Here is a 27,724-nt window from a genome sequence, read left to right on the forward strand (position 1 = left end):
TTAGATACGTTAGTCTACCGTAGATTCTACCAATGCACGCATAGCTCAGCGGATAATACAGACCAATCAGAATCTGTTGGGATTGAGTCCGGTGCGAGGGGTCGCAACGTCTGCCGGCTCACCTTTTCGCATTCCCTCTCGGCTGATCTCTTTCTGGATATCGCTGTAATGGCGGAGCAACAGCATTTCTACCTCTTGCTGGGCAATCTGATGAGCCCCGACAACAACGCCAGACAACAGTCAGAGGTAACTTCGTAAAATATACTGTCAGTGACGGTGGCGCGCTATCTGAGATTGATTAGCTTGCTAGCTAACAAAGCTAACAAACGTAGACCCAGGCATCTCCAAGCCCGTCCCACGTGTGCAACGATGGGGTACAGTGGTTTTTGGTCAAGACAAGTAGCCAGCTAACAACCTTTGCTACGCCCCATTTTTCTAGCGAGTTAGCTAGCCATCTAGCCAGCAAACACATGCTCGAGGATGTCTATTATGACCATTCACTAATGCAACGTTAGAAATCTCAAACGTTAGCTTGCTAGCTAGCTAGTATACAGGCCGCAACAGCTATATCTGGCTTTAGTTAGCCAGTGTGTTAGCTATTTACGCACCTCGCGCTTATATCATAGGTTTATTAAATTAGTCAAACTTCGCCAATTGAGTATATCTGCTCGCTGGCTTTGGCAGGCAAATCGGCTCAGCTAACTAGCATCTCGAGTTGGAACGGTACCGTCGGCCATACAAGTGTGGTTCGTCAGCGTGTAAAGCACTTTATTGTAAAGTTGAGGGCCTCTTGTGCTTGCCAACTCAGCTAGCGAGTCATCATTCTTGAGAACTAGGATGGCTTTCTGTGTATTCAACCTCATGCTTTGACTACAGGGAAGCGTTCTTGCGTTGAATAGTTTATGCTCTTGGGTATATGACCAGAGTACAGTCAACGTACCAATGAGTTAGTTTACTAGCTAGTTTAGTTTTTTGACGACAGTTTACATGACTTGGAACAATGTCCATCGCTGTAAAGTAAAGGGGCAGACACTTGACTGGGATCTGTAGAACGGGACAATTGCCCTGTACTGTTTGAAAAAACTGCGATTGTAGCCTGCCGTGTACCGTCTAACTAGGTAAGCAAAGCAGTGTGAAATCCGCATTGGATTATTGCGGATACCAACGCTACCTCCATGATGTCCCGAATTTGGATGCGTGTGTTGAATCTTATCACACTCACCTCCCTTCGATGGTCAGCAGTTTCATTTGAGAGACAATAGATAGCCGCCGACGGCTAAGCCCATCGGAATCCTTTAGTCACATAGACCGACATGGTGGAACGAAATCTACCCCAGTAGGCAGGAAGAGAATCTCAGATGTGTAGATAAAGATTTCGAGTTTGAATTTAAATGATCTGAACATATTTGAAAATATCCTTAAAACGTTAAATTGTAGTTGGCTGCTAGCATCCTATCCACATTTTTATTTATATTTGAAGTATTAGCTTCTAGTCATTTCTGGATTTCTTCATATATTTGTTTGGTATATTATGTCTAAACCTGTCCTTACCATCCACAATATAAGAAGTTAAAGAATTGAAGTTCACTGGGTCTAGCTACAATCGTAGTGTGTCATAGTGAGCATGTGCTTCCTAGCCCACGCCCAGGGATTGGTCCTCAAGCCCAGAATGTGTCCAGTCCAGTCATTCTTTACATAATTGACACACAAACATTCCTATGCCTGCCAGTATACTATTTCAAGTTGCTCATGTGGGTGACTCATATTATGGCGTGACTAATTGCAGTCACTCTGCCCCTGGGGTTGACTTCACCAAGGCTCCCAAACACTGTCGTTCCCACTGGATGTCTGTAACTCCTTTCCTCTCTTGCAGGAGGCTTATGATGGCATCCCGGGGCCGACAAAAATCACATTCTTGCTGCAAGCCATCAGAGACGCTTCCGCTGCAGAGGAGGTAAGGTGTCTACTCATCTGGTTCTACACAGACCAGGCCTGTTGTGCGAGTTTCCTTTGTATAATAGAACTTTTGAATCACCTCTTACCAATCACGACACTGGCTAGGTAAAAGCACGCATAGTCTCCTATTGTCCCTTCACCCCCACTTCAATGGGTACGGTTAACAGACCTGGAGTCGGCACATATTTGCACTACGTGACACTGCCACTGTTTGACTAGTGCTCTACAGGGTGCAAGTCATGCATCAGACATCTTGCCGGCGTGTGTTTGCGCAGCATCTGCATGCCCGGCCCTCCCGATACTCCTCACCTCATGACGGGTATTTTTAGAGCTGTGAAACGGGAGCGGGGCACTACACAAGAGCGTGAGCCTTTTCTCCACCACAGATATTATTATGATCCGCTTTCAGCCTTTCATAAACATCAGCGGACCCCGGCTGAACTCCAAACGATCTCCTCTTTGGAAGGCCCCGCTGACGAAATCCACCCCCTGTTCTAGGTCAAGCAGATGGCTGCCGTGCTGCTGCGGCGGCTGCTGTCGTCCTCCTTTGAGGAAGTGTACCCCGGCCTGACGCAGGACATGCAGACAGCCATCAAGACAGAGCTGTTGACCAGCATCCAGTCGGAAACCGCTCCCAACATCCGCAAGAAGGTCTGCGACATCGCCGCCGAGCTCTGCCGCAACCTGATTGGTAGGTGGGGCGAGGGAAGACTCGGCAAGTTCGCAAAGCGAGACGAGCGTGTTTAAAAAAAAAAAAACTGTTCTTGTTTTGGTTTTGGTTCTCTGTAGACGACGATGGAAACAACCAATGGCCAGAGCTGCTCAAGTTCCTGTTTGACTCGGTCAACTCCACCAACGTTGGCCTGCGAGAGGCTGCTCTGCACATATTCTGGTGAGAACCCTGGTGAACCCACGGCAAAGAGCCCCCGCCCCCCCCCCCCCCCCCCCCCCCCCCCCCCCCCCTGTCCCAGAGTTGAGCTCAACTTGACGGGTGAGGCTGATCAGCTGGTCCATTGCAGGAACTTCCCAGGGATCTTTGGCAACCAGCAGCAGCATTACATGGAAGTGATCAAGCGCATGCTTGTGCAGTGCATGCAGGACGAGGAGAACCCACAGGTGAGTCCTCCCGGAGCCACGCCCTGGTCCTCTAACCCTGGTCCTCGTAGCCCAACTGTCCTGTATGTTTCTAGACACTTCTCTCCTCCGACGCACCTGATTCAAATAAATGGTTAGTTACTAAGCTCGACAACAAACCTTATGACGACCAATCGAAATCAGGTGTTAGAGTAGGGGAAACATCTCAAACACACAGGACAGTGGGCCCTGAGGACCAGGGTTGTAGACCACTGCTCTAGACCTGGGGAGTTTATCCCAGACTGGGTCAGGTGTAGCGTACCCCCTCGCTGGTTAGTCCTAACTGGCCTGACATCAACATGTGGTTCTCCGTCTCCCCAGATCCGGACCCTGGCTGCCCGCGCCGCGTCTTCCTTCGTGCTGTCAAACGAGTCCAACCCAGCCCTGCTGAAGCACTTCTCCGACCTGCTGCCCGGCATCCTGCAGGTCCGTCACCGCTCCACATCCAGCAGGATAGGATAGAGCAGCGCTCAAGATGTGATTTGTTCCACCGGAGAAGATCGGGGGAATTAGTTTGAAGGATTAGCCGTAGGAAAGCCTTACAGCGTGTGATGCACGACAGTGTTGGATAGTTTTTGAAAGGCCACTTTTTCCAGATGTTCCATGAGGGTATACACCTTCACTATTCTGCTGGTGTAACTGGCTGTGCATGTTTGTTTGTTTTTGTTCATTTTTGCTGTGAAGGCGGTGAATGAGTCGTGCTACCAGGGGGATGACTCGGTGCTCAAGTCCCTAGTGGAGATTGCGGACACTGCACCCAAGTACCTGCGGCCCAACCTGGAGGCCACGCTGCAGCTCAGTCTCAAGGTAACACTGAAGCGCCAACGGCTGTCCACTTTGTTTTCAATGTCTCAACACGAATCTCCTGAGCCCATGATTTGCTTGTGTGAGTACAGAAAGTGTAAATACATGTCAAAACAGTGATGGGAGCCAAAAGTAGGATTTGGGGCTGCAGTGATTTGTGGTTTAAATCAATCACAAACCAGCTACCATGCAGAGTGATGGCTGGTCTTAGACATGCAGTGGAGTAGCTTTACGAAACTCCAGCCGTGACAAGAAAAGGAATCATCGTCCCATTGTTGTGTTCCGCAGCTGTGTGCTGACAGCAACCTGACCAACATGCAGAGGCAGCTGGCCCTGGAGGTGATCGTCACACTGTCGGAGACGGCTGCCGCCATGCTAAGGAAACACACGGCCATCGTGGCTCAGAGTGGTGGGTGACTGGAAGCACCACACACACACACACACTCACTCACTCCTTACACAGCTAGTTCTCCACATGGTCTGTGTGTGCGTGCGCTTAATTCTCGTGTCTCGTCTGTTGCAGTCCCCCAGATGCTGGCCATGATGGTGGATCTGGAGGAGGATGAGGAGTGGGCCATGGCTGACGAGCTGGAGGATGATGACTTTGACAGGTACAGACGCTTCCTGCTGGAGCCGTGGGCCACGACGATTACAGACCCACCTGAGCTTGAACTCCTATGATCTTGACTCTCTGTCCATAGCAATGCGGTAGCCGGTGAAAGCGCCCTGGATAGAATTGCCTGTGGCCTGGGTGGCAAGATTATGCTCCCGATGATCAAGCAGCACATCATGCAGATGCTACAGAACCGTAAGTTCACCCAGACCGGCACGCGCTATCACACACACACACACTGTACGTAGGTGTTGAAGGGTTCAGAGTTGGGCGGCCCAACTTTCCTCGTCAAACTTTTTGTAACAAACACGGCCGTGACGGTAGCGCTCCAGGACTATGGTTTTGGGCGACCCCTGAACTCCAAACCCTGTGTTTCCACAGCTGACTGGAAGTATCGCCACGCTGGGCTCATGGCCCTGTCGGCCATCGGCGAGGGCTGCCATCAGCAGATGGAGGCCATCCTCAACGAGATCGTCAGCTTTGTCCTGCTGTTCTGCCAAGACCCTGTGAGTTCCACACAGCCCGGCCTACTTACCAAGCATTGTTGTCCTGTAGGCAAGGACAACAGCTGGAATTATCTCCCATGTTACATTTGCAACAAATTCATTTGGGAATTGGGAGTTTTTCTTTTGTCCTGTTTTCCTAATGCCATCCTGTTGACTCCCTCTCTCCCCCCCTTCACACCTCCAGCACCCCAGAGTCCGCTATGCCGCGTGCAACGCCATCGGACAGATGGCCACAGACTTCGCCCCCACCTTCCAAAAGAAATTCCACGATAAGGTATTCCACGACTCGGCGTCTTCCCTAGCTCATTCAGGTTGCCTTTGCGAAACCACCAGCCAATCCCAAATCCAGACGTTCAGTTGGACTTAACCTCTAACCCCGTCCCCCTGCAGGTGATCTCTGCCCTGCTCCAGACCATGGAGGACCAGACCAACCCTCGCGTCCAGGCCCACGCCGCCGCCGCCCTCATCAACTTCACAGAGGACTGCCCCAAGTCCCTGCTCATCCCCTACCTGGACAGCCTGGTCCAGCACCTCCACGTCATCATGGTGGCCAAACTGCAGGAGGTGAGGGGTCTGCTGGTGTCTTAGCACAGTGGTTCCCAACCCTGGTCCTCGGGACCCCCCCTGTCCTGCATGTTTTAGATGTTTCCCTGCTCCCACACACCTGATTCAAATGAATGGGTCGTTATCCGGCTCTGCAGAAGCCTGTTAACGACCGTTCATTTGAATCAGGTGTGTTGGGAGCAGAGAAACATCTAAAACAGGCAGGACAGGGTGGGACCAGGGTTGGGAACAACTGTCTTAGACCATGCCACACGATGATAGGCGCCCCTCTGTCGGGTGTACTAAAGCGGGTTCCAACGTGCCGCCAGCCAGCTCTAATCCCCTGGTCGTTTCCCCCCCCTCCAGCTGATTCAGAAGGGCACCAAGCTGGTGCTGGAGCAGGTGGTGACATCCATCGCCTCGGTGGCCGACACGGCGGAGGAGAAGTTCGTGCCCTACTACGACCTGTTCATGCCCTCGCTCAAGCACATTGTGGAGAACGGCGTGCAGAAGGAGCTCCGCCTCCTCCGGGGAAAGACCATCGAGTGCATCAGCCTCATCGGCCTGGCCGTAGGCAAGGAGAAGGTACACACACACACACTCGCCCCCCTCAGTGGCCACTCGAGTCAGGGCGATGGCCTTCGAGTGACACGGAGCGATGCGTTTCTCGCGCGCCCTCCATGTATCCCCCTCCATGTATCCCCCTCCACGTGGTCCCGTGACTCCACGTGAGCGGGTCTTCTGAGAGGAACCCCCCCCCCCCTCACTCCGACTGACCCGCCGTCTCCCTCCTTGTCCGCTAGTTCATGCCCGACGCCTCGGCTGTGATGCAGCTGCTGCTGAAGACCCAAACGGACTTCAACGACCTGGAGGACGACGACCCGCAGGTGAGAGGCTTCACTTCTCCAAGTCACGCTCTCACTGACTCGACCAAGTTGACCGTGACCACCTGGGACACGATTGGGTTTTAGACGAGCGCGTGCTTTTGTGTTTGTCTCGCAGACCTCCTACATGATTTCAGCCTGGGCCAGGATGTGCAAGATCCTGGGGAAGGAGTTCCAGCAGTACCTGCCCGTAGTCATGGGCCCACTCATGAAGACTGCCTCCATTAAACCAGAGGTGGCCCTTCTAGACAGTGAGTTCTGCCTGGAGTCCCTTAATGTCGCCCTGTGACTCTCTATTCCACCTAAAGAGGGAAATTACACTTGATTTTTTGGTAGCATAATTACATAAAACATACAAAACAGGGGCATAATTATCTGCCATGTCCAGAAATGGCAATGTACTTGCCATTACTATGACACCTAAAGGCCGTCCTCCAAAACGCTGGCTGTTTGCTCCCGTGCTTGTGTCCTCCTTCCCACCCCAGCCCAGGACATGGAGAACATGTCTGAAGATGACGGCTGGGAGTTTGTCAACCTGGGAGACCAGCAGAGCTTCGGCATCAAGACGGCCGGCCTGGAGGAGAAGGCCACCGCCTGCCAGATGCTGGTGAGCACGGGAGCCAGACACGACCTGTCCCAGCCCAGCTACAGCCCGGGTTTAGAATCGCTGACCGGCCCATCTTTTTGCTTTGTCCGCAGGTGTGCTACGCCAAAGAGCTGAAGGAGGGGTTTGTGGAGTACACGGAACAGGTGGTGAAGCTGATGGTTCCTCTGCTCAAGTTCTACTTCCACGATGATATCCTTTTAAAAATGTTTTATTTTTATAATTTGGGGTGGTCTTCGACCTTCCAACTTAATTACATTTCCATGGCATTTATAAACAAATCAAAGTCAGACATTTGGGTGCGTGTGTGATGCGTGTGCATGCTTGAGATGGGGCGTGAGGTCAGAGCTGGTGGCGTTGTCCTTGACCGGCTCACGTGTGCGTGTGGCGGCAGCAGAGTCCATGCCCCTGCTGCTGGAGTGTGCGCGGGTGCGAGGCCCAGAGTACCTCACTCAGATGTGGCACTTCATGTGCGACGCCCTCATCAAGTCCATCGGGACGGAGCCCGACTCAGACGTCTTATCGGAAATAATGCATTCGTTTGCCAAGGTACGTCCCAGTGTGGCTTGTGTTTGGTGTCATGTAGATATGTTTTGTTATGGGAGGAATTTTTTCCTGTGTGAATGGCAGGGTTTTCATTTTTAACCACAAAAGTCATTTCATTTTCGGCTGTATTTCCTCTTTCAGTGCATTGAGCTTATGGGAGATGGCTGCTTAAATAACGAACACTTTGAGGAACTGGGAGGCATTCTGAAAGGGAAGCTGGAGGAGCACTTTAAGAACCAGGAACTGAGACACGGTGAGTTGGTACCTGGCAGAAAAAAAACGTCATTTGCTATCATTATTTAATTTCATGATTTGGTGCCAAACCTCCCAACCCGGTGTTGATCCTGACCCAAGCTTGCATGTTGTCCTTCAGCCAAACGTCAAGATGAAGATTACGACGAGCAGGTGGAGGAGACGTTACAGGACGAGGTGAGGCCTCGCCCTCGTTCATGGACGCGATGGGCGGGAGTGTGAACCGCCCTTTTGTATAACTTTTTTTTTTCTCTGCTGCACTCTGTTGAACCCTCATTTCCCATGCCCTGACCTTGTTTCTTACCATTTGTGTGTCTTCTGCAGGATGAAAACGATGTCTACATTCTGACCAAAGTGTCAGACATTTTGCACTCTGTATTCAGCAGTTACAAGGAGAAAGTGCTGCCCTGGTTTGAGCAGCTGCTACAGCTCATTGTCAACCTTATTGTGAGTTCTCTGGGCGGATAGTCGGATGGTTAACCCCAACGGATATTCGGTTTCATTTAATCTGTTAACTAGTTTCTGTGTAAAATGAGGTTCAGTTTACCCTATGGATTACTAGGAGATATATTTCGGTGTTTGATCCACAGCTCCACACACAAAATTCCCAACTAGGTAAATGCCTGGCACTTCCCAGGCTGTTTCACTGACCTGTGCCCATCTCCTCTCCCCTCCAGTGTCCAAGCAGGCCGTGGGCAGACAGACAGTGGGGCCTGTGCATCTTTGACGACGTGGTCGAACACTGCAGCCCTTCCTCCTTCAAATATGCAGAGTATTTCCTGAGGCCGATGCTGCAGTCGCTGTGTGACACCAGCCCCGAGGTGAGGCAGGCGGCGGCCTACGGCGTGGGAGTGATGGCGCAGTATGGAGGGGAGAGCTACAGGCCCTTCTGCACAGGTACGGACAAACTCCCACGTGCTGCGGCGCCACATGCTGCAGCTGCATGTCATTGGCCCCTTGATATTTAACATTTAACTTAACCGTTAACATCCCCATGTCCCTCTTCATTTATCAGAGGCCATTCCTCTCTTGGTGGGAGTTATCCAGGCAGCAGACTCCAAGGCAAAGGAGAACGTCAATGCCACCGAGAACTGCATCTCTGCTGTGGGCAAAGTGATGAGGTACAGGCCCGAGTGTGCCAACGTCAATGAAATCCTGCCTCACTGGCTGTCCTGGCTGCCTCTTAATGAGGACAAAGAGGAAGCGGTTCACACCTTTGACTTCCTGTGTGACCTCATTGAAAGGTAAGGGATTGAATGTGCCCCGAGTGTCCACTTTTCTTGTTTCGCCAAGTTGTACTCGATGACGAATGTACTTGTGTGTCATCTCCCTTCAGCAACAATCCTATTGTTCTCGGCCCAGACAACGCAAATCTTCCCAAGATATTTGTCATTATTGCCGATGGCGTCTCTGGCGAGTCTGTCAAAAACGAGGATGCTTGCAGCAAGAGGTTGGCTAACGTCATCCGTCAAGTACAGGTGAATTTGCTCATAAAACGGATCAATTTGAGCCCCAAAATAATACTGACTTGGAGACGATGCATTTTGTCCATGTTGAGGCACCAGGACAGCCGTGATCACAACGTAGATTTAACCGGAAGTCTAGTCAAGCACGTGTCTAATTGTCTTGTGTATATCCCCCCCCCCAGGTCTCTGGAGGATTGTGGACGCAGTGTGTATCAACACTGAATGAGACACAGCAGAAGGCCATCCAGGATCTCCTCAACACCGCCTGAGCCACCTTAACCCCCCCAGCCCCTCTCCAAAAGCAAGACCATGTATAACCATCTAGTTCCTGGATACCCTTCCACCCTTCCCCCCTCCACTAGAATCCTCCTTCCTCTTCCAGCTCTGATCTGTAATGTGTGTATGTGCGAGTGGACTTCTCTACAGGGGACAAGGCTGGGTTTGTCCATGAGCAATCAGTAAGGACTAAGCCCATCGATGCCCCAGTGGAGCGGGACTTCCTCCTTATCACAACCGAGCGGCGTCGGACCTCCACTTGTGCAAAGGGAATGAAAGCGTTAGATCCAGTTCTCCCATCTCGTTAACTGTTTAACCGAATATCTGGTTCCATACAAGTGACTTTTGACCCCTTTCCACTACGCTGTGACTCGTCTAGCTGTGCATTGTGGGAGTCGCGTGAGAATGTCATGTCATCCAGTATAAACTCATTGGACTGTCACGACTATTGGACCAGAAAAAACGATGGGTCTGGAGTGGATGGAGAAATTGATTGAGGAGTGAGACAAGCGTATCTGGGGCAACCACTGCCTGCCTGTGAATTCAGTTATTTTCTTGTCTAGGCTTTTTTTGTTGGTTATACTGCTGTATCCCCAGTGTCTATCTGGAGGGGAAACTGTCTATGCCATGGCTCACCGAGTATGTTTGAAGACTAACAGCATGTGTGTCTCTGGCTAATTCACTCCTTGAAATAAACAATAGTTAGAAATAACATAATTGTTGTCTTGGAGATAATCATAATGGGGTTTTCCTCTGACTTTCCAAACAACTCATGTCTGAAATAGTGAGGATCAAGTTGTTTAAATTTGACTTAAATACCACAGTTGGATACGACATGTCTTAGGATACTGCAGTCTTCATAGAATCTTTTCCACCATGTGCAAGGTGAACATTGTAGGTGGAGCATGAGAAACAGTTTTGTACAGTGTCACCATCCTCCTATCTGCTAACATTTTGTTTAGAACGTTTGGAGCTCTGCAGGTATTCGATGGAATTCCAAAAATATCAATAAAATTACAATTAAAAGATTATAATGTGCTTCCAGTTCTTTAAGAAAATGGGTAGTCAATTAAGGTTTATGGACAGGGGATGTACTATTGGGTCATGTAACCTATTGCAGTTCATTTTAGAGAAGTGAAAGTGCCTCAGATATACGTTCACTTTAGTCTCAGCGATGTATTCAGCGAGGCCACAAAGTTTATTTCTGAAGTTAACATTTTCTAAACTTGAAATATTTTGGTCTGTTAGATATAATTTTGTATATAGTTTACAAGCATGGTTTGAGGAAAAAGGTCCCTTTAACAGTTTGTTTTACTATCAGGTTGTCACAGAACACAATTCTGGCAGTCATAAACAATGATGGCCTACTGCATCTGTCACAACCTACCAGTACTGATAACATGAATAATTTAAATACGAATCATAGATTGCAGTGATTTGTTTTGTGACTTGGAATCAAAAGTATATTCATGAAATTAACATTGCCATATTCAATTCATGGGTCATCTGAAAGCAAATGGCTCCTTGAAATAGCCTATGTTGAATCACCAGAGATTCATAGTCTAATGTCCCGTTGAGAAACTGCTATTGAAGAAACACTGAGGCAAATTCCAAGAATGCACAATTCCAGTTTTATTTATAATACAGATAGTCTACCTATATAATGACAAAATATGAAACTATTGAATCCTGCTCCTTTGTCCTGTCAGGGGGCAGAAGACCCATGAAGGATGTTAACTGATGGGGCCTACTGCAAGTAGCCTAGTTGTGCTTCAGCAAATTCGGTTCCGAAAGGCTGCCCTTAAAGATAATAAGATAATGATACAAACAAGTATAAAGGTAATGCATATTCTCCTCGATCTTGCAATGATGCAATGTGTAAATCTACAATAAACAAATAAAGTAAATGGTGGACATTCATCGAGGATATCCATACCGTCCCATGAGAAAAAATAAGAAAACTTAGTTTGGGCAGAGAGAGCTTTTACAGATGAACTCAAATCAATGATATGTAGGTCTACAACAAACTCAATTACTGAACATAAGAAAAACAATCGGAGCCGAAACTTCTACATACAATTGTTATACATCTGATCATTTATGGCATATTAGCTGGATTACACCAGCCAGCAGTTCTGCACAAAACGTGGGGGAAATCTCCAAGTTCGAACAAAACATTCAGTCCCAACAATGCATTGTGGGATGTGTCCCCTATTGGTGTGTGTTCACTTCTGTCAGGGTTGAGTCAAGATGGCTGTAAACATCAGAAAGAGAATAGAGCATAAAATAGGCCACAAATGAAGTTCCTAACTGTAAAATATTGTGCAGAGGTGAATACCGCGTTTAGCTTGAATACAAACTCGGTCTGAAACTGTATTCGTTCTGTGGGGAAATTATACTTTCCTATATACAAGACGGAATCACAAACAACTGAGGGGATCAAGTCTCGTATGAATTCCGACGAGAACGAGGACTGTGAGTGTGCGCCACCACAGGCCGAGACTACCCCTGCAGGAGGATACGACAGGTCGGCTTGGGGAAATTTGTGTCGTGGAAATTGAAAAGGCGGAGGGTTGTACTTGAACCGCAGTAATGCAGAGTTCCCAGTCTTTTATTTTCAATGTGGTTGACTAATACTAGCTAGCGACGTGATGCACTGTGCAGTAGTGGTGCTGACTAGTTAGCTACGTCGCTAACGACGGTACCCGTTTCAGTTGGGCCTCACGCTAGCTAGCTTCTACTGGCCTGTCTAGCTAACGCACACTACTAGCAATTCAAATAGTTGCTGCCAGGTTAGCTGGGTAAAAACGCCTGACACTGGAAGTTAGCTGTGTAGCTCCATGTATGTGCACATCAACTGTTATTCTATCAGGACTAACTAACTTCAGCTACCTTGCATAGCTTGGTCAGCCAACAAACGGTACAGAGCTGCACTGTCATCTCCCGATTCGGCCTGGTAACGCGGGTTGGAATAACCGTTTATAATCAGGATTGGAACTCAGCTGGCACGTATTGATGGCTAGCTGTCTCGGTTGTCTGTTAGCATACTGTTAGCATCTTACGCTGGCTAGCTAAATGACAGTCAATGCAGAATTAGGTCAAACTTGACAAATAGTCATAATTAACGTGAACTTTTTCGTTTGATCATTGTAGAGCACAAGACGAGTCTGACATAGAAAACCCTGAAGCAAGCCGAATGTAAGTGCATGTTGTAATATATATCAATGTAATTTAGTGGGTTTCAGTTTGTAGCGAGCTAGCTACCGGTAGTTACAGTACATCAGTAGTGGGAGTTGTTGCAAGTAATGCTTCCAGACAGCAGTGTACGTGTGAATGAATAGATACCTTAAGGTAAAGATGTCATTCCTGGATTTAAATGTGTGAAAAATTGGCATATATTTCTCTTCTCCTGCCTCCTCCCAATGTAATTGCTTGTCCATTTGTCCCCAAAAAGTATAAATATACATGTATAAAGAATACACTGTTTTAAAATGCTTTGGCTTCATTGTTATTTTTATTGACACCATCAACATCGTTTTGTTACCTCACCGTTCTTCTCTGATCACTCCACGTAGGAAGCGTGCAGCCGCCAAGCATCTAATAGAGCGCTACTACCACCAGTTAACCGAGGGCTGTGGCAATGACTCCTGCTCAAATGCATGGTGTGCCTCCTCCTTGGGCTTCCACCGCATGGACAACAATGCAGCGGCTGTCAAGGCCCTGGAGCTCTACAAGATCAACGCCAAGCTGTGCGACCCCCACCCGTCCAAGAAAGGCACCACTTCTGCCTACCGGGAAAGCAGCAACCACAGCAACTCTGCATGCAGCAACAGGAAAATGAACCATAAGGACATGCATTTTGTGAGGGAGGACTTCAAAGGTGAGTCTTGGGGGCATCGGGCGTTTTGTGAACGAACGTATGCGCGTCAACGTTACGTCAACCGAATCCCCTTTGCTTGTGTCCTCAGACGTCAGTTACCTGACAGAGGAGAAGGTGTACGAGATCCTCGACATCTGCGGGGAGAAGGAGGACTTCTCCCCCCTCATTCGCGTCATCGGCCGGGTGTTCTCCAGCGCGGAGGGCCTGGTGCAGAGCTTCCGGAGGTCCAAACCCCACACCAAGGAGGAGCTCAAGTCCCTCCAGGGCAAGGACGAGGACAAGGACGAGGATGAGAAAGAGGAGGCGGCGTGTTCGGCCACAGCCATGGAGGAGGACTCCCCAGCCTCCTCCTCGTCCTCCAGGCTGGGGGAAGGCGCCTCCCAAGGGGACAGCGACGTCCACAAGCTGGGCCCCGACGAGGTGTCGGTGGACATCGACGCCATCCGCCGGGTCTACTGTCGCCTGCTTTCCAACGAGAAAATCGAAGCGGCCTTTCTGAACGCTCTGGTTTACTTGTCACCGAACGTCGAATGCGATCTGACGTACCACAACGTTTATTCCCGGGACCCTAACTACCTGAATCTGTTTGTCATTGTCATGGAAAACAGCAACCTCCACAGCCCAGAGTACCTGGAGATCGCCCTGCCCCAGTTCTGCAAGGCCATGAGCAAGCTGCCGTTGCCGGCCCTGGCCAAGCTGGCCCGCCTGTGGTCGTGCTACAGCGCCGAGCAGATCCGCCGCATGATGGAGACCTTCCAGCAGCTCATCACCTACAAGGTGATCAGCAACGAGTTCAGCAACCGCAACCTGGTGAACGACGACGACGCGGTGGTGGCCGCCACCAAGTGCTTGAAGATCGTCTACTATGCAAACGTCCTGGGCGGGGACTTGGACATGGAGCACAACGAGGAGGAGGACGACGAGCCCATCCCCGAGTCCAGCGAGCTGACCCTGCAGGAGCTGCTGGGGGAGGAGCGGCGGAACAAGAAGGGCCCCCGGGTGGACCCCCTGGAGACGGAGCTGGGCATCCGCACCAACGACTGCCGGCGGCCGCTCATCCCCTTCGAGGAGTTTGTCAACGAGCCGCTGAACGAGGTGCTGGAGATGGACAAGGACTACACCTTTTTCAAGGTGGAGACCGAGAACAAGTTCTCCTTCATGACCTGCCCGTTCATCCTCAACGCCGTCACCAAAAACCTGGGCCTGTACTACGACAACCGCATCCGCATGTACAGCGAGAGGCGCATCACCGTGCTGTACAGCCTGGTGCAGGGCCAGCAGCTCAACCCCTACCTGAGGCTGAAGGTTCGCAGGGACCACATCATTGATGATGCCCTGGTCAGGGTAAGTGTGTGCTGGGTTATTTGGGACGGTCCCTCTGCCTTGTCTGTCTATTCAGGCTTCTCTTCTCCTTGAATTTCCCTCTTTCCCCTGATTGGGCATTACTGACAGGCTGACTTTAATGAAGCTACGTGGCTGAAGTAGATTGTCAGACCTTACTAACCAGTCGGGACAGCTGTGTCTGCTTCTGTGGAAATGCTACAAAACATTGACTTAGGGATTGATTGTTTCATTAACACAGTAGAAATACACAGAAAATGTGTTGGCAAGACCAGCCAACTGTGTACAGGTGGATTGCTCAGTAATGTCACTTCTTTCACAACTAAGATATTTGTTCATGTTCTTGATCCCCTGAGTGAGACTCGTGCTGCCAGCATAGCTAGACAGCAAGTTGATCAAAATCTCACCGTAGCGAGGACATTTTTAGTCGTTTGGCGTTATTTGTTTATCATCTGTTGCTATCAAGTGGGCATGTATTTTATTTTATTTTTCATCACGCTTACACAAGAGAGGGTCATAATAGAGTAGACCAGCCAATGTCTTTAAATTAGGTATGGAAACCAAATGAACCAACCTCATAAAAGTTGGATGTTTTCTGTATTTTAAAACACCATTAAACAACATGCACATTCTGTTGAACAAAATATTTTCAATACTTTCTCATACCGACTGTTAAACTGCGTACTTGTGTTTTAGCTTGAGATGATAGCCATGGAGAATCCTGCAGACTTGAAGAAGCAGCTGTATGTGGAGTTTGAAGGAGAGCAAGGTGTAGATGAAGGTGGCGTTTCCAAAGAGTTCTTTCAGCTGGTGGTGGAGGAGATCTTTAACCCAGATATCGGTGAGCAGTTGCAAATTGTTTGTACTTCAATTGATTTAATGTGATTTTTTGGAAAATACAAAATTGTTATGCACTTTTAAGCCTCACAAGTATCATATTGTCTTGCTAAAGATTAGATTAAGTGCCATCTGTCCAGTTTCATTATTGAATGCCCTACCTTCGACAGCAGTTTGCTTTTATCTCTGTACTCTGGTCTCTCTGCTTCTCACCCTTTTCTCCTCCTTCCCAGGAATGTTCACGTATGATGAGCGAACAAAGTTGTTTTGGTTCAACCCTTCCTCGTTCGAGAACGAGGGTCAGTTCACCCTCATCGGCATAGTCCTGGGCCTGGCCATATACAACAACTGCATCCTGGATGTTCACTTCCCCATGGTGGTCTACAGAAAGCTCATGGGCAAGAAAGGAACCTTCAGGGACCTCGCAGACTCAAATCCAGTAGGTTCCTTTCTTCACACGTGTTACACCAGTCTTTTTCACAATTGATCCGTCATGTTAAAAGTGTGGTGGAAAGCCCTCTAAATTTGTGCTTGGCCCTTCACATAAATCTTTATAGAGGTTCATCTTCAAATATTTCTTACATTTTGGTTTCTGTATACCATTAGGGGAACCCTCACTGTGTGTGTGTGTGTGTGTGTGCGCGCGTGCTCAGGTTTTGTTCCAGAGTCTTAATGAGCTGCTAGATTACGAGGGCAACGTGGAAGACGACATGATGATCACCTTCCAGATCACCCAGTCGGACCTCTTTGGGAACCCCCTCATGCATGACTTAAGGGAAAATGGGGACAAGATCCCGGTCACCAATGACAACAGAAAAGTACGATGCGACTTGTGATCACTTTTTTTACAAAAAGTCCTACCATCCTATACCTGTGGTGTACCCGTTTAATAGTGTCTTGCCCATCCTTAAGCCTACTGAAAGTGGTGGCGACAGTTAAAATGAAGTATTTTGAGATGGAAAAGAATGGGTCTTGGTCGTCACCAGGACAAAAGGATGTGAGCACCCTAACTCCTCTTGATGTTGTCTAGGACTTTGTGGCTCAGTATGCAGAGCACATGCTCAACAAGAGTGTGGAGAAGCAGTTCAAAGCCTTCAGGAGAGGCTTTCACATGGTCACCAACGAGTCGCCCCTGAAATATTTATTTCGGCCCGAGGAGATAGAGCTTCTCATCTGTGGAAGCAGGGTGAGAAGAAAGCCAGGCACACCTTTTTTTTTAGTCATCCACTTTTATTCGTTTTCTTTTGTATGTCCGGTGTTCACCATTCACTCCCAAATCTGTCCCTCTCTCTTTTTAAGAACCTAGACTTTCAAGCACTTGAAGAAACAACAGAGTATGACGGAGGCTATAACAGAGATTCCCGGATCATCAAGTAAGATTTGTTTTTCTTCATTCTTTCACCTCATCCAAATCGATCTCGTCGGTCAGCGATTCACCACAACACCAAAATGTATTGTTAATCGAGACTGCTTCAAAAAACCAACCCTGTGACACGGGAACCTCGCGCGTGTCCACTTTGTGCTGCGTCAGGGAGTTCTGGGAGACGTTGCACTTGTTCGGTGAGGAGCAGAAGAGGCTGTTCCTGCAGTTCACCACAGGCACAGACCGCGCCCCTGTGGGAGGCCTGGGCAAGCTCAAGATGATCATCGCCAAGAACGGCCCCGACACAGACAGGTGAGGAGCTTTTGTTTGTTCCAGTTTTTTTCCCCCCCTTTTCAAAAACCATATTTTTAAAGGTCCCATGACATGCTGTTTTTGGATGCTTTTATATAAGGCTTAGTGGTCCCCTAATACTGTATCTTAAGTCTCTTTCCCGAAATTCAGCCTTTGTGCAGAATTACAGCCGCTACGATCAGTCCCACAATGAGCTTTCCTCAGGACGCGCCGTTTCTGTGTCTGTAGCTTTAAATGCTAATGAGGAGGAGAGAGGCGGCAACATGTGCTCATGTTTACAGTGGATGTATCGCAATTGCCCGTATCCCCGTTGCTGTAAGATGCCCCGAATTTGCCCATTCTCATCTGATCACCCTGGTTTGCAGAGGTGCACACATAGTTATTTCAATGAGGGGAAAGGGGGATATCGCACGCGCCACAACAGCAAAACGGTTATCCAAATAACAAAGAAGTGTACAACACAGCATGTGTATTCACACACATACTTGATGTTATCTACCTTTACATTAGCGACAGTAACTTAGCTGTTAGCTGCAGAGCTAATGTTACAGCCACATTCTAAGGGTAGCAAGCTAGGTAACCATATACAGTAAAGCAACATACAAAACTTCGGGAAGTTGTGTCGGCGAATTTCCAGAAAAAATCAAATTAAGACTGGTTCTTCAGAGGCTCGGGTGAAGGAACTGTAAAAATACTTTTGTTTTCATTCGTACAGCCAAACACTGAGCAACTGTTATGCTTTGTTTGTTTGCAAGCCATGATGTCTCTCTAGGAAAAAACGATATGGCACTCGTACGGTCGTAGCTCAGTTTCTTGTGGGCGGGCCAGATTATCTGGGCGGGCAAAGCAGAGAAAGGGGAGGTAACCCCCTATAATGACGTCACAATATGGGGATTTTCAAGACTGAGCGTTTAAGCTCTCATTTTCCCAAAGGCGGAGAAGAATACCCAGGGCTTGTTTTACACCCATCGAAATTTCTAGCAACTGGGGGACCAAAGGCAGGCTAGGGGAACTTATATCTTAATTAATGTATTAATATTAATGTTAAATAACCTAAAGTTAAGTTTTCATGTCATGGGACCTTTAAAGGAATGTCGTGCCTGCATTTGCTGTGAATTGAGTCGTTATGGTTTTCATTCACTTTATGGTTGTTGGGGTTTTTTGGGGTACAGTTTTGTACGTTTTGTTTGCGTTTTTAGGAAAACCAACTGAAACTGTTTAGGCAGAGTATGAAGATGTCACTGTAAACGTGTCCAGGGTCAGATTCGAGTTGGAACAGCTCTCCTTGTCTGTCTGACCCTGTTGTCATGTTCCAGGTTGTCTGTCTGACCCTGTTGTCATGTTCCAGGTTGTCTGTCTGACCCTGTTGTCATGTTCCAGGTTACCCACGTCTCACACCTGCTTCAACGTGCTGCTGCTTCCAGAGTACAGCACCAGGGAGAAGCTGAAAGAGAGACTGCTCAAAGCCATCACCTACGCCAAAGGGTTCGGCATGCTCTGAGGCCGTGCCCACATACACTGCAAAAGGACTCCTTTTCAGAATGCCCCATGTTCATCCCGCCCCCCCGCCCCCTTATTATCTGAAAAAGAAACTATGACAACACCGATCATGACAGATTCCGAAAGGTCAGAAAATAAGCAAGGAATGGTTCATAAGGTAGAGCGCTCTAGTAGTCCTCCCAGATCAGTTGGAGCAGAGAAACATGAATGTGTTCCGACAGCCCCCGCCCCCCCCCCCCCCCCCCCCCGCCACCACGTTGTGTGAATGAGTTCCACACCCACACGTTTCTTTGTACAGAGAGGATTTTTTCCCCCCCTTATTATTATTTATTTTAAGGTTGAAATCAGTTGTTTTTTCACGCTGCCTGGATTGTCCCAAATTTTATTTGGTTGGAAGGCAAGGACTGGGTTTATTTGATGTGATTTGGGAAAATTAACAAACAAATAAACAAGACCCTTGCCATTTGTATGATATCTGTTGTATTCATGCAACCCCCCCCCCCCCCTGCACTGTTTGTCCTCAATGTAACTCCACCTGAACCTCCCTCCCTGATAATAAGCAGCGGTTTTGACTATTAACGGTATAGAAAGTTCTTTGAGTAGTCTGCGGCACCTCAAAATCATATCTTCCTCATTTTTAATAGCCACTTGGCTTAAAACCGTGGTCTATCAATTGCTGTTTTTCATGGTTAAAAAAAGAATATGTTCTGAAGTTCCATTTCATTTTTCTAACATCTATTCTCATTCAAAACGGAAGACGATTCAAATCCTGTCAGAGCTGTTGTAAGTGCACTTAGACATTTTCAGAATGTTATTTAATTTTTTTGGGGGGGAGCAAGTTGCCATGATTGTTTTTTTTGTTTGTTTCTTCTAAAGTCTTCCTGTGTTGACCGTTTCAAAACCAGTATTGTAATTCCTCAGTGCAGTTCTCACCAGAATACAATTTATTCGATATATCTGGATATCCAAATGTAGACTGAACTCATATATCCCAGCTGTAGCTAGAGCAGCACCCTCCAACCAAGACATTGTGTGTAAAAAAAAAATATATATCTACATTTGCCAAGCGTTACTGAGCTTTGGTCCCTGTGGTCACTGATCTGTAGGATGCGTCTCTGTAAATGACTCTTATGGCTGCATTTTTTTTTCTTTTTTTTGGTTGTGTTGATTGGAAAGCCAACTGTGAAATTCCTTTTCAGCACTGGCAGTTATTTTCATGTCTATTTTTGGGTTTGGACAGTGTGATAGGGATGTAATCACTGCTTAAAGGATTGAGGTGATCCTTGATGCTGTCTTCATTCAGTCTGTCCATCTGGGAAGACAGCTTTCAGTTAGCTGACAGTATGCCACTAAAAGGTGCTCGGGGCTGTTACTGAAGAGCCAGGCCTCAAACAGGACAGAATTTCAACCCCTTTTTTTTCCCCTGAGCCTTTGTCTCTTTCCATCGCTGTCTTTTGTTTTGCTTTCCGCTGTCCCTCATTTCTTTGTACCTCTGTTTTGTACTGCTGAAGATGCTGCTCACCCGAACAGGATTTAAGGACTCTAGGGCCAAGTGAAAGTCAAAGGTGAAACGTTCATCTTGAACTCTGGAAGGGGAGGAAGCAGTTGGTTGGTTGGAGGTGGGTAAGAATTGACACACAAAAAAAAATTGGATGAAAGACTAAAAGTATCAAGTGTTGTGAAAACATGCTAAATAAAAGTGACTGCTCTTTTCCAACTTGGAACTTTGTTTAGAGAATTTATTTCAACCAGGTTTTGTACAGTATGTCTCTAAATGTTGTTTTCACAGGAATGTAAGTCATTGTGTATATATATAAGTTCTTGGTCAATAAAGGAAGCAATACCTAATTGAATAAAAACAATTTTTATTTAGACAACATTTTTTTAAGTATGTAATTTGATACATTTTTACACTGGTGATGTAATAAGCATATTTAATGAAAATATCACCATTGGTTCTAAAAACTAACATTTTGCTGTTTCTGAAACTAATAGTAAAGGTTTTAATGAAACTTGTATTCCATACATATTTGCACTTACGCTATGTACATCTGGGTTTAAAGATGCTGTAAAGCAGGAACTGAAAATTAGTTTTAAGTTCATCACACCACAGAAGAATGTGTTAACTTCCCATTCAAATTTGAATGAAAAAAAACAAGTATGTTACATTAGGCTTTAAAACCGTGAGAAAATCATCAGTCTTCTCTGCTTGATAGGCCCCTACTGGGGGGAGCGTATGGCCTGAATGAGCTGAACCTCCGCCCCCTCGAATTTATTTAATTTAGCAACAACAGCAACAACTAGCTAAATCAATTAAAGATATCAGAACAGACCTACCTGCAGTCTCTTGAGTGTTTTGTGTTCATGACTATCTTTGCATCGTACCAGCTGAGTAACAGAATGCAGGTTATATAAACCGTCTGTGATCTGACGTAGATAGGTGGCCGTGACGTAGATAAGTTGGGTTTTGCCACGCCCTTTGTGTCTGAGTATGAGCCACTTTGAAAGCCACACGCTATAAAGACATGAAGTGAGTAGTTTGAAGTACTGTCTCCTGTCTTTGGGTAATACGGCCATGCACCTATATGTCCTCAACTCTCAGGGTTTTGACCCTGTTCTCCATGTTAGTGATCCGCTGCTTGGTTTTGTTCTGGTAGTTAGTGTACTCTGCCATCAGCTTGGTAAACTTCAGCTGCATGAGCTCATAGCTGCCCTCAAGCAAGTCGACTTTATCTTCCAAATCTTTAGCATCGAGACCGGCATTGGCCAATGATTCGTCAATGAGGTTGTCCTTCATCAAGATGGCCCTTCCCTTCTCCTCCAGCGCTCCTTTAGCGTCTGGGTACTCAGTCAGCGCCGCCATCAGATCATCCTTGGAGAGGGCAAAGAGGTCTGAGTAGCCTACACTCCGGATGTTGGCCGTTCTTCGATTGCCTGCCTTGCTCCCCTTGATACCCAGGATGCTGATTTCTCCAAAGTAGGCTCCGTCACCGAGAACTACAAACTGAGTGACTCCGTCATCCGCCACCACGGCCAGCTTCCCTGCCTTGATGATGTACATTTCTCTGCCGATGTCGCCCTTCTTGCAGATGTAGTCCCCAGGACTGAAGACCTGAGGCTGCAGCTTCAGCACCAACTCGATCAGCAGGCCAGCTTCGCAGTCCTGGAAGATGCGCACCTTGCTCAGCGTCTCCAGATGCACGTTTATAGCAATCTCGGCCTTCAGCTTGTCCGGAAGGTTCTTCAGCACCTCCTTCTCGTCGCACGTCTTCTCCTCCGTCCACAGGTAGTCGAACCACTTGACCACCCTGGTCTCCATGTCCTTGGTGACCTTACGGAACTCCATGTACTGCTTAATGGAGTCGATCTTGGACTGGAACTCTGCACGGGCAGCGTTCATGTTGGATATCATGGCACCAACATTACCGACAATGGTAGCAAAGATCAGCACTCCAGTGAGGAAATCGCACACCACAAACAGGTACTCGATGTCTCTAACAGGAGGTGGCGTTTCTCCAATAGTGGTCAGGGTGAGTGTGGACCAGTAAAGGCAGTAGATGTACTTTCTGGCCAGTCGCCCGTACTCGGGATGACTGATGTTTGGATACACCCAAGTGTCTGATCCGAAACCGAGAGTTTTGGAGATGGCATAATAAACACAAGCGTTCAAATGAATGATGATAACGATGTAAAGAACAAGGTTGGAGATTCGGAAAATGTTGGGGAAGTTGGTACGCGTTTCCGTCCTGTTAAAAAACTCAAAAAGACGTGCCATCTTGAAAAGCCGATTATATCGATATTCCGGGTTGTCAATACCAACTATAAAAAAGGCAAAGTCAGTGGGAATTATTGATATCATGTCATGTTTGAATTGGGGTGTCTTTCTGTAGGACTCCATTAGTGTCTTCTGGTCCTTCACAAGCAATCCTTGTTCTAGAAAACCTGTGGATTGCATTTGAATGGTCAATTACACAATGTTTTGGGATGTTGTGTTGTCCTTCCTTGGAAGGCACATTATCTCCTCCTGTACTAAACTTAAGGGAAGTAAAATATGTTTAAATATGTACTTGAATAAATAATCAAATGAATCCCCTCAATCCCCTGACAAGAATCATACCTGTCCTGGATCTCACAAAAGTGTCAACTAAGTAGATTGCATCTGAAATATAATCCAAAGCAAGCCACGTTATCCGGTAGTTGGTCTGTAAATCGTTGAAACAGGCCCTGCAAGGCAAAAACTGGTCATTCAAAAATTCATCAGCAGAGGGCCTACTGAGATACTGAAGCCTGAATTTATTCTGATGCAGACCTTGGCATCAAAAGCATTAGATTGTAGAACACGGGTACAGAAATGAAGGTCAGCCATCCGTAGTACATATCAGTGGCGGGGTCCATAATCCACACCTCTTTTCTGTTAGGTAAAATCCAGAAATTAATTTATTTCTATGGCTTCATTGACAACAGCTTAAAACAAAATAAATATTCAGGACCTGGTTAAAATGTTATTTCAATTTCACAATCCCTAGACAGTTTTCAGTCCCACGTGTGTAACACTTGCGTAGCGGTCATGTGAGAGTGCACTTACGGGGGTTCCTCTTTCTTTTTCTCATCCTTCTTGTCATCCTTCTTTGCGTCTTTCTTGTCATCTTTCTTCTCCTCCTTCTTGTCGTCTTTTTTCTCGTCTTTTTTGTCATCTTTTTTTCTAGGAACAACATTCACAAACGTTCAACTACATTAATGAAAGTGTGCAGTAATTAACTTTGGCCAGCAGAGGGCAGCAACGGATGGCTTTAGTCTGTGCAGCAGTGGTGCCAGTGTTTGGTCCAATGCCATGGATCTCTTTACTTACTTGTCTGTGTTGTTGCAGTTATTCATATTGAGCGTTGCCAAAGTCCACTGACCGCCATTACTTGAAAAAGGAATACAGATCACACTGATCAGTACAGGTCAGAATGCCAATTTTTATAAAGTTACATTTGGGGTGTCTGGGCTCACTTCTTCCTGCGGAGCTTGTCAGAGCGTCTTCCAGACGACATGCTCTCCGCCCTCCAGGCTTCTCTGAACTCTGTGTGAGCCTCCATGGTGGAGTCTGAGGGCAGCACCCCAGAGTACCCTCCTCTAGGACCCCAGCTCTTCATGAAGCTCAACAGCCTACATGGAGGAGGCAGCATGTGTGACAGGGTATATCCAATCATGGACTCAGAGGTAGATGTTATCAATTTCACAATGAGGCATGTCCACAGACTGTGGCACATTACAAGCTTCGTGTGCAGTATAACGTTTACAGTGAGGCAGTTAAGGCAGATAGTTGGATTACAGTGGGGAAAAAATTATGGATGCAAATTCTGTCTATGTCATCACCCAGCATGTAATATAAACACTCACCTGGACATGCCGCCAGGTCTTGTACTCAGAGAGTGTTCTTTCCTGTTGTCTATTAAACTGTGTGGAACAGTTGGACAGACACATTAGTTTGTACATCTACATTACTTTACTAATGCATCATTATATCATTTCAATATGAATAGCACTTCATAATAATTAAGGCTGGTTAATAGCTTAATAAACATTTGTTGACTGTTAGTTGGTTGGGTATTTATAGAATATCTACTAGGAGACTTTTGGTTGTCTAATTCCTTTCGATCCCAGGAACAAGATCCGTCTTAGCTGCTTAGCTTCTTTACACAAAAAGCCTGAGTGTCTGTCGGACCTGCTGCTGCCACTTTCAATCTGCGCCAAGTCGTCAGCCGTGTGAGCCAGCGTGTGGCTGGGATGAGACCTCTCCCTGCTCATTTCGGACATCTTGTCTCTCAAGGGGCACACGTGAGTGCTCAACGTCTGGGCATCAGGCTGGCGGACAGCTGTGGAGAGGAATAGTTCTTGATGTCCTCAGGAAATAAACAGTATGCATTTGTGCGGGGATGCAAGTATGCTGTTCTCTCCCTCGCTCTCTCTCTCTCTCCCTCTTTCCCTCAATTCCTCCCTCTCCCTCCCTCTCTTTCTCTCTCTCCCTCTCTCCTTCCATTCCTCCCCCTCTCTCTCTTTCTCTCTCTTGAAATCAGCCTCTCCCACGGCTATGGTCATGATGAAACAGTGAAGAAACAATGTCACCTATATGGTGTCAAGGTGTGGATTAATAGAACCAAGTCCCTCCAAACAGTCAATGTAGCCATGTCACAAAGCAAGTCCGGATGGTTTTACAGTCCAGTAAGATCCTTTCACTCAACAATGCTCAGTCTGAAATTACGACAAATGTAATGGCATTCTGTTGTACATTTATTGGGGTGCAGCATACTACGGTCTTCTGGAAAAGTATTTTACACTAAAATATAGACACACGGATAGACACGCTTATCGTCAACCCCTTGGATAAGGCAAAACATTTGTATTTATAAAATATAGGCTATAGTTACAACAGAAACCAAATGTAAAATAGAGCAGCTTGTTCAATTATGCTTTAAGAGCGTTTTGACGTGCAAGGCTATTATTGGACAGTAGGCTATCTTAAAGCGATTAAAGTGATTAAGGTGACCATATGCAGCACTTGCTGTAGTTTTCACAGGCTACCAAGAGTGCTTTTTTTAACAATAATGTTGTTGTTTTTGTGTTTTTTTGCAACATAACCAAACAATTAAGAATTGTTTCTCTTTTTATAATGATCTAATAATCAAGTGTGGTCCGTTGCTTGCAGGCCATTAAACTGTTAGATTTTTTTTTTTTTTTACTAAAGATTCAACAAACCAAATGCCTTATAGGATGTGACTTTCTTATTGTGGATTAAAGAAAAATATCCTATATAGGCAACTCCAAATGTAACCTTCCCATAAGCATGACTTTTAACCTCAACTATTATGTCACGCTTGATCAGTTAAAATCTGATTCATAAATCGAGTAAGTCACAAAAAACTTTGGAACCCGTAAAAATACCGTCTGCAACTATCATCACAAAAGAGTGATCCTTCAGTCACTTTTGAACACAATCTGTGACGATTATTTAAGTGTCACATTACACATAATACAATTCTTACATACAATAGCAAATAATAAAATCTTACCTGAATATAGTTCATATGAGAGAAATCCTTATAAATTCACATGTGAAGTCCCGTGACGTGAAATGAATGAATCCCATTTTGATCATTTGTTCCTCAACGCATCCTATTACATCATTATTTCCTTCAAAATTGCAGAATTTCTTTTTCCCAATATCATCACCGGGCTATGGGACAATCCTTGGATGAACGTGTGTCCTGCCGTCTTCCCAGGCCTACCCAGTCTTCACACTTCACACGCACCTCCTCCGTGCAGACTCACAAAGGAGATAAGACTCACCTCTGGAGACAGGAGAGGAGAGGGCGGGCCCAAGTGCACTGTTGACATCTGATATTCAATTACCACCACAGAATACGACAACTGCAATTGATCTGTACAAAAACATTACACATATACATAATACCCATGCAAAACACTGTAATTAAACAAAACCATTGGATTTAGGTTTCAAAATATACATTGATTTTGAAGCAATGAAAGGCTGGCCAGGTTTTCTGTTCACATTCTGAGCATGTTCTGATTCTATTGCTTTGAAGCCGACTTTCTGTCAAAGTAGGTGGAGTCAAATCTGCTGTGAACAATTTATTTATAAAATTGATTTGAATCTTACCAATTGAATCAGGGCAATCTTTTTGTGTCTGGTCACACAATAAAAATTAGAGCAATACAAACAGAAAATATAGCTGCAAGCAGCAATGATGTGGCCAAGCAGTCAAATGACCCATAAAACACTTTAGAAATCCTCAGAACAGGGTTCCGAGTGCATGCAACAAGTTTGGTGTGAATCCATCAAAGATTTGCTGAGATACGACCCTACTTCCTGTTTGCTGGCTTTATGGCACATTTTGACTGCCTGTACCGGGCAAACGGTTCTGAAAATCTAAAAATCATGTGAAGGCCTTTGCGAGGCTTGGTCTGAGGATACTCTCTGCCAAATTTGGTGAAGATTGGACAACATGTGTAGGAGGAGAAAAGAAAAATTGTTTTTCAATGAATTCAAAATGGCGGCCGGATCAACTTGGCTAGTATCACAAGTTATCATGTATCACACACGGGATTTCCCAACATATCATGAGACAAAGGAATCACTTAAAAAAGGCAAACAAATCAACAGTTATTGGCCAAAACACATTTTTTCTTCCTGCGGCCACGCCCAGTAATCACATGACACCAAATTAATTGGCCCGCTTCAGAAGAGGGTTCCGAGTCATCATATTAAGTTTGGTGTTGATTTCTCAAAGATTAGCTGAGATATGACCCAACTTCCTGTTTGGTTGCTTTGTTGCCGATTTTGATTGGCTGTACCGGACAAACGGTTTTGAAAATCAAATATCCTTTGATATTTGACTTCTGTGAGGGTTGGTCTGATGTGTGCCAATTCTGGGGATGATTTGACAAAAATTGAAGGAGGAGAAGCGAAAATACGTTTTTTCACAAAATGTAAAATGGCGGAAAATCTAAATTACCGGAAATTGACGTCATAGGGTGGGTTGAACTCGTCTCGATCCAGGGAATCCAACGGTACCTTATTTTTGAATATCGGTCATACGGTTCAAAAGTTACGTGTGTAAACACAAGTCCAACTTTGACCAGTTGGTGGCGCTAGAGTGCTCCAATGCGTGACATGAAACTTGGTGAATATAAAGAGGGGACTGTGCTTAATGAGCGTGCCAAATTTCACAACGTTTTACCATACGGTTCTAGGGGCTGCCATAGACTCCAATGGGAGAAGATGATTAATAATAAGAAAAGGTAGAAACACTTTAGTGGCTTCGCCGCTTCGCGGCTTGGCCACCAATAATCTTTGACTCTTTTTCATAGACTTGATGCTCATATAAGGTGAGGATGTCTCCG

The 27,724-nt window shown here is 46.5% G+C and overlaps 3 protein-coding genes across 6 annotated transcripts; 2 read left to right on the forward strand and 1 right to left on the reverse strand.

The window, feature by feature from the left end:
* Nucleotides 1-46: 46 nt before the first annotated feature.
* kpnb3 (karyopherin (importin) beta 3) lies at nt 47-10,394 on the forward strand. Its single transcript, XM_047031051.1, has 26 exons — nt 47-246; nt 1,874-1,954; nt 2,455-2,647; nt 2,746-2,848; nt 2,976-3,072; nt 3,412-3,516; nt 3,775-3,897; nt 4,183-4,303; nt 4,418-4,505; nt 4,596-4,702; nt 4,889-5,013; nt 5,198-5,287; nt 5,404-5,577; nt 5,923-6,141; nt 6,360-6,443; nt 6,559-6,691; nt 6,926-7,047; nt 7,140-7,236; nt 7,421-7,593; nt 7,732-7,843; nt 7,964-8,019; nt 8,167-8,289; nt 8,520-8,739; nt 8,858-9,086; nt 9,179-9,320; nt 9,491-10,394. Exons 1-26 carry the CDS (start codon nt 169-171, stop codon nt 9,575-9,577), a joined length of 3,282 nt encoding a protein of 1,093 aa, XP_046887007.1. The 5' UTR covers nt 47-168; the 3' UTR covers nt 9,578-10,394.
* Nucleotides 10,395-11,788: 1,394 nt separating this feature from the next.
* ube3a (ubiquitin protein ligase E3A) lies at nt 11,789-20,538 on the forward strand. Of its 4 annotated transcripts, none has more exons than XM_047030816.1 (11): nt 11,789-12,111; nt 12,738-12,782; nt 13,160-13,464; nt 13,553-14,808; nt 15,502-15,646; nt 15,876-16,081; nt 16,296-16,460; nt 16,673-16,828; nt 16,942-17,015; nt 17,174-17,317; nt 18,698-20,538. In XM_047030816.1, exons 1-11 carry the CDS (start codon nt 12,035-12,037, stop codon nt 18,816-18,818), a joined length of 2,694 nt encoding a protein of 897 aa, XP_046886772.1. In that variant the 5' UTR covers nt 11,789-12,034; the 3' UTR covers nt 18,819-20,538. The 4 variants fall into 4 exon arrangements, with proteins under 4 accessions (XP_046886772.1, XP_046886773.1, XP_046886775.1 ...); XM_047030817.1 differs by having other exon boundaries at nt 11,789-12,059; XM_047030819.1 differs by having other exon boundaries at nt 12,108-12,173.
* Nucleotides 19,290-26,153, reverse strand: LOC124474559 (cyclic nucleotide-gated channel cone photoreceptor subunit alpha-like). Its single transcript, XM_047030820.1, has 9 exons — nt 25,873-26,153; nt 24,528-24,678; nt 24,203-24,259; nt 23,813-23,968; nt 23,667-23,726; nt 23,403-23,519; nt 23,127-23,228; nt 22,935-23,041; nt 19,290-22,759 (listed from the first exon to the last, which is right to left on the reverse strand). Exons 2-9 carry the CDS (start codon nt 24,617-24,619, stop codon nt 21,399-21,401), a joined length of 2,052 nt encoding a protein of 683 aa, XP_046886776.1. The 5' UTR covers nt 24,620-24,678; nt 25,873-26,153; the 3' UTR covers nt 19,290-21,398.
* Nucleotides 26,154-27,724: the final 1,571 nt, after the last annotated feature.

The sequence above is a fragment of the Hypomesus transpacificus genome, chromosome 12, assembly GCF_021917145.1.
Source record: "Hypomesus transpacificus isolate Combined female chromosome 12, fHypTra1, whole genome shotgun sequence".
Classification (NCBI taxonomy): Eukaryota; Metazoa; Chordata; class Actinopteri; order Osmeriformes; family Osmeridae; genus Hypomesus; species Hypomesus transpacificus.

Coding starts and splice junctions, on each gene's coding strand:
- kpnb3 (XM_047031051.1), top strand. CDS start 169: ATGGCGGAGCAACAGCATTTCTACCTCTTGCTGGGCAATCTGATGAGC. Junction 4,304..4,417: donor GGCCATCGTGGCTCAGAGTG/GTGGGTGACTGG, acceptor CGTCTGTTGCAG/TCCCCCAGATGCTGGCCATG. Junction 5,578..5,922: donor TGGTGGCCAAACTGCAGGAG/GTGAGGGGTCTG, acceptor CCCCCCCTCCAG/CTGATTCAGAAGGGCACCAA.
- ube3a (XM_047030816.1), top strand. CDS start 12,035: ATGAATTCCGACGAGAACGAGGACTGTGAGTGTGCGCCACCACAGGCC. Junction 12,783..13,159: donor AACCCTGAAGCAAGCCGAAT/GTAAGTGCATGT, acceptor CACTCCACGTAG/GAAGCGTGCAGCCGCCAAGC. Junction 14,809..15,501: donor TTGATGATGCCCTGGTCAGG/GTAAGTGTGTGC, acceptor CTTGTGTTTTAG/CTTGAGATGATAGCCATGGA.
- LOC124474559 (XM_047030820.1), bottom strand. CDS start 24,619: ATGTCCGAAATGAGCAGGGAGAGGTCTCATCCCAGCCACACGCTGGCT. Junction 23,727..23,812: donor GACAAGCTCCGCAGGAAGAA/GTGAGCCCAGAC, acceptor TCCTTTTTCAAG/TAATGGCGGTCAGTGGACTT. Junction 22,760..22,934: donor TTTTGTGAGATCCAGGACAG/GTATGATTCTTG, acceptor TGCAATCCACAG/GTTTTCTAGAACAAGGATTG.